The 6,094-nt window shown below is 40.1% G+C and overlaps 1 protein-coding gene across 2 annotated transcripts in view; it reads right to left on the bottom strand.

Moving 5' to 3' along the window:
* Window positions 1–1,214: 1,214 nt before the first annotated feature.
* The window catches only part of HS6ST2 (heparan sulfate 6-O-sulfotransferase 2), a 305,862-nt gene continuing 300,982 nt past the window's right edge, over window positions 1,215–6,094 (bottom strand). For both annotated transcript variants that reach the window (XM_038748156.1, XM_038748154.1), the window contains one exon: window positions 1,215–4,240. In XM_038748156.1, the coding sequence (XP_038604084.1) occupies window positions 3,544–4,240 (697 nt within the window). In that variant the 3' untranslated portion in view covers window positions 1,215–3,543. The remainder of the gene's footprint in view (window positions 4,241–6,094) is intronic.

Here is a 6,094-nt window from a genome sequence, read left to right as displayed (position 1 = left end):
ATGTAAGCCCTCCCTGTGAAATAACTCAGTGACTCCTATCCCTTTCAACATCAGCCTGAACTTCCCTTTGCAGTCTTCATCACTTCCATCTGCCTACTCTATCTGTCACTTTTCTGCAGGCTTCAAATCTGCCTATTCTGTCATTCCTCTCTGTACTTCTCTTCCCTGGTCAGCTCTCCCAATTCGTGCAATTACTTCCACCTTAGACATAATTCTGCTCCATATGAGGTCCTGAGAATGATATTATTAGCTAGTTCATCCCATGGAACTTTAAAGGGCTTCTTCCTTGGTATTTGATTTTACTCTATGGGTGCTTATATGACAAAATATTCTAAAATAAACATCTTTTAATAGAAGCATAGAGGCTATACATTATGGCTAATATAAGTGACCCAGGATTTTAATATGGTTTCTGCAGGATTTTATGGTTTGAAGGAATCAAAAGTAAAAGCCCCTTTAAACCTACCAAGAAAAATAATTTTGGACCTGAGTCCTAACTACACATTTTTGGGAAGCAGTGTAGTCTAGTGGAAAGAGCAGAAGCTGGGAATTTGAGAACTAGGGTTCCAACCACAGCTCTGTCAGTTGCCTACTGTGTGACCCTGGGCAAGTCACTTAACTTCTCTGTGGCTCAGTTTCTTCAAAGTAAAATGGGAATTCAGTACCTGTTCTCCCTCCTGGTTAGACTGTGAGCCACATGTGGGTCACGGACTGTATCTGATCCAATTAACTTGTGTCTACCACAGTGCTTAGAACAGTGCTTGACACCTAGTAAGAGCTTAACAAATACCATAATAATAATGAATGGGAAGGGCTTTCATAATTTTTCCAATGACCAGACTCTCCAACAATTATAAAAAGAACAAAACCTGGATCATTTGCAAAGTCTTTCTTGGGCAATTTTGATTCATTCCCTCGTGTGCAGAGATCAAGCCTACCAACTCGATTATACTCTCCCAGGCTCTTAGTACAGTCCTTTGCACACTGCAGATGCTCAGTAAATACCTTTGATTGATTTTAGGTTGAAATAGCTTTGGGGTCATCCGAATCCTTGCCCAGGCACAGGGATGAAGAATGGACAGGCTTTTTGGTGCAGCTGGGTGAGGTCAACAATGACTCTGGAAGAGTTTTAATGTAAAGAAAAAATAATTATTTGAGAGTCTGTAAAGCCATGATTGTGAAGGGGTTTAAAAATTAAGAAAAAATCAACTAAATCCAAGACTGTAGTTAAATTTTATTTCAGTTCTATTGTTAAATTACACAATCAAAGTCAGTGGAATGGTTTGTAGATCTACACAATTAGACAGAGGTCTACAAGTGGAAATCAGTAGAATTTATATGGTTATGACAAAACTGTATCTTTATATTCATACACCCCCCTATATACAATAAACAGTATAGACAAATAAAATGTACCTAATCTCTGTAAACCATGCACACCACAGCATAAACACAAAATGCATCTTCTCAATGGGCTCTTAAACTGGTTTAGAGTTTTGTCCTGTGTACAGCATTGCCTTTCAGTTTTAAGAGCAAATTTCTTTAATAAAAAGTAAAATAAAACTGAGAGACCACATTGGTGTTTGGGCTTCTCAAAAAAAAAAAAAACCCACTATAAAGGAAGTGATTCTCATTTTCTCCAAAGTACTGTCTTCATTTGACTTTGTGGAGTTTTATTTCTAGTTTTTCAAATCATAGAACTCCCAGCACTGCCAATATCATTTGTCAGATGTAACGGGACTTTTAATCGCCGACACAGGCTCAGAGTAATAAGAATGCATTTTTAAAGCCTATTTTCTGCTTTCTGCCCCAGATGTTTACATAATAGTACGGATGAAAATACATAGTGCAAATGAGCATTGTATTAAGAACAGGAATGCCACATTCAGATGCCTGCAGCTACCTACCGGTGACAAGAAGGTCAGTTGGCTGGTTGTCTTTTACAAAGTGTAACAAAGCATGTAAAATTGAAATTGCCAGTAATTCCAATGCATTAGTAGCGTAGTGGGCTACATACAAAATTTCTGAACTTGCTGAACTTATAATTGGTATCTTTACAGTATTTTTGCATAGAGAATATCCTATCAAATCATTCTTCTCCACTAATCTATTTTCTTGAGACTTCATTATTATTATAAAATCTTAAGTGCTATTGCGGAACTCTTCTCTCTCTCTCTAGTTTTCTCTGCCCTCCCCCCGTGCCACCCCTTACCCCAACCTATCAAAAGGTCCGCAAAAAAGTAAAAGGCTCTTCATTTTAAGAGTTAACTCCCATGGCACACTGGGTGGTAACACTTACCCAAGAACATTCTAGGCAGTTCTTTAAATCCAGATCCCATTATGATTATTTCATTTAGCTACTTGATCCTATTTTTAAAGGACAAGTTGTGTTATTGAATAACTATGGCTGTTAATATTTATGATAACAGTTACCTACAATCCACCATCATTAGGATGGACTAATGCTTTATAAATTTAGCAAGCTTGATTTGCAACATTATAGAAAAGATTCAGAAAGCAAATAACAGTTCAAAGGTAAATTTTACTTCCAATTGATCAAAAATAACTTCAGTAATCTTAAGGAAGAACACACTGTCACTACCAGAGAGTTTCTTGATTAGGGCATTGCTATACAAACATTGATAGGACAACATCATAGAGATAGATATTTTTCTAGCTTAATCATGTATTAACCACAGTAAATTCAGCAACATAAGCTTAGATGTATGAGAAAAATGACTAAAATTGGTTCATTTTTGAACAAACACAATTTGGAGAAGTCTTTGCTGAATGTGCTATAACTCTTCCAGAATGTTTGAAATTATATTGCCCTGAAATTCTGGAAACTTTCTTTCCCTTAGCTTTTAGTTTGTAAAAATGCCTCAATGCAAGGGAAATCCAGTTTTAAAACTCTCAAAACAGGTATAATAAGTTTAAAATTTTAAATAGTTCTTTACACAATAAGATGCATGACTTTTTTTTAAGTCAATATTTATAACACCAGCAATTTCTTTTGGGGAGACACTTTTCAAATTGCACAGCTTGGTAAACTGCTCCAAGCAGCTGATGTTTTCATTTTTTCAGATTCAAGTTAAAAAGAAAGTGAAAGACTATGTTTAACCTTCTCTCTTTCGGGTTGGTTAATGCTCAGCAAGGAAAAAAATGACAATGGAATTTCAACAGTGCATCAAGAATAAATTATCAACCATAAGTTAAAGGGTCATTCTTATCTTTCAGGCTAGTATTTTTTAGATACTGTAAGAACTTCTTGAAGTGTCTAAGCATCCATTTTGGGTGAACCTTGTTGGCTTTTGTTTTTCGTAAATAGTCCAACAAACCTAAAAAAGGACAACTGAATTACACACTGAGGTTATTTTACCCACATACAGTATAACATGAATGCAAAGGCAACTGCAAAGGCAACATTTTAACCTTTTTGCTTCCAATACTGAAGAAGCAGAATTTGAGCTATTTCATCTTCTAAGACTGGTTATGGTTTTATTGGCGCTTTTGGACTAATCTTCATCAATTTTCAAGTTTCTATTATCGCCATTTCTCTACATTCCCTATGTAATCAGTAGTTGCATTGTCAGTCTGCTCTCTATTGTGAGCTTGTTTTGCTTTCAGGATCTTACGCTGCTCCTGACGCTTCCGTCTGGCTTCTTGATGCTCTTTCTGTCTCATATATTGATACCTTTGCAAAAAAAGGTCTTTTGCATAATCATACAATTCCATGTCTAAAAAATTGAGGGTCTCAATATGTTTTTGAGTCTGTTCATCTATTTCCACGCTAGATGCCCTTGTGCTATTATATTGTGTAAATGGTGAGATGAAGTTCATACTGAAAGTTTTCTCAAACAGGTACTGAGTCTTCCTTTGAAACTCAGTGAGCCCAAAGAAAGCCATGCGTTTGAGGTTCTCTTTTGCGCTGTCTAGAAGAACTTTGTTTCTTTGCTCTTCTGCCATGACAGACAAATTGTAACATCCAACCAGACTCAGGTCAGACAGCATGCGGACCTGGCGATTGTTGGCTAAATTATAGGGGCAATCCATAAACTCCTTAAGGGAACAACCCGACCAATCATCCCCCGTGTAACAACTGGGCAGCTCTTCGGTTGTGGGGGACCTTCCGTCGCACACGTGCAATGACGCTTTCCACGTTGCTCCCCTCTGGACGTGCCTCCACTCGCTCAGGTATCGGGACACCGGGTCTCGAAGGATGGTGATGTAGTAAAAGTTCCTGAGGGGGAAAATGGAGAAAGCACATGTTTAACTGCTTGTGGGGACTGTACATCCACCTCCGTGTCAAACAGAAACTCATTACCATCAGCTTTAATGAACTCAACTTTCCCCTTCCTACCTTGCCTCACTGATGTCCCACTACAGCCCGCCCTGCACACTTCACTCCTGTAGCATCAGCCTGCTCACTGTGCCCTGATCTCCCTGCCAACCCCTTTCCCACATCCTTCCTCTGGCCTGGAACTCCTTCCCCTCTATATATGCCAGACCCCCACCCTCTCCACTTTCAAAGCCTTATTAAGGTCACATCTCTTTGCAGCATGGCTCAGTGCAAAGAGCACGGGCTTTGGAGTCAGAGGTCATGGGTTCAAATCCTGCCTCCGCCAATTGTCAGCTGTGTGACTTTGGGCAAGTCACTTAACTTCTCTGGGCCTCAGTTACCTCATCTGTAAAATGGGGATTAAGACTGTGAGCCCCCCGTGGGACAACCTGATCACTCTGTAACCTCCCCAGTGCTTAGAACAGTACTTTGCACATAGTAAGTGCTTAATAAATGCCATTATTATTATTATTATCTCCTCCAAGAGGCCTTCCCTAAGTAAACCCTCTTTTCCCCAACTCCCTCTCCCTTCTGCCTCATTTATGCACTTGGATCTATCGGTGCCCTTTAAGCCCTTGATACCCACCCCACCCTCACAGCACTTATGTACATATCTATAAGAGATCTATAGTCTTATCTAGACTATAATCCCATTATGGACAGGGAACATGTCTAACACCTCTGTATTGTACTCTCTCAAGCACTTAGGACAGTGTTCTGCATAAAGTAGGCACTCAATAAATACCACTGATTGACTGATTAACCATCTCAATGATCTGGCAGGACTTTTGAGTTTTAATTTGTTTTTCTCTGTCTGACTCCCTGCCAGGAGAATGGGGCAGTGGAAGATGACAGCTCCCCAGAGGGAGGCTCTGGGACCCCGCATGACCTGAACACAAGGGTGGGAATATTCCTCTATTCTGCACATGGGCAGAAAGACTCTGTGCTAAGCTGGGTACAACAATGGGGGCAAAGAGGTTCAAAGGGTCACTTACCATTGTAGCTACTCCCTTCACACCCCTCTATTCAAATTCCGATTGTGACTCTCATCAATTTATTCTTCAAGATCAAGCTCGTTTTTCAGCTTCAAGATCATCTACCAGACAAGTCTTTACACCCTCACTTATCTACATTCTGCTGTCCTCAGTGGTCTACCTGAATGCATCCTTGCTCAACTTCTTTGACCCAATCTTCCGTCTTGACTGTGCCTTTTCCCCCTACACCTGGAATGACCTTCCCCTTTGCAGAGACCCATCACCTCCTGGTCCCCTCTAAGGCTCACTCCCATTCCCAAGCCTTCCTTTGGAGAAAGTGACCATCAAATCACAAGACACAGACCAGTAGATTGTATAACTTTTTCCAGTGTTTCATCTCAATCTGTCATTGTCACATATGTCCTTGTAATTTGACCTTGGCAATGAGGAAGGGGATGTTATGATAAAACCCTGAGCTGCCACTCGAAGATCCTGGGGCTGTTTTGGGATTTGAGACCTCTGACAAGAAAAGCCACTGCCCTCTTAATGGCTGGGTGCCTGATTGGTCTGTCAATCTATGGTATTTGTTGAGCGCTTTGTGTGCAGAGCACTCTACTAAGCACTTGGGAAAGTATGATATTCTTGATCCACCTGCCCTTTTTACTGACTGACAGCCCTCCTCTCTACAACCTCTTTCTTTGAGAATATGCTTTCCTAGGCCTGGAAGGGTAGTTGTCTCCTGATAACTCTGGTTTGTTTTTTGTAACACAAATTCTGTATT

The sequence above is a fragment of the Tachyglossus aculeatus genome, chromosome 6 (genome assembly GCF_015852505.1).
Source record: "Tachyglossus aculeatus isolate mTacAcu1 chromosome 6, mTacAcu1.pri, whole genome shotgun sequence".
Classification (NCBI taxonomy): domain Eukaryota; kingdom Metazoa; phylum Chordata; class Mammalia; order Monotremata; family Tachyglossidae; genus Tachyglossus; species Tachyglossus aculeatus.
The sequence above is the reverse complement of the archived record's forward strand: the minus strand, read 5'-3'. Positions and strand labels throughout refer to the sequence as shown.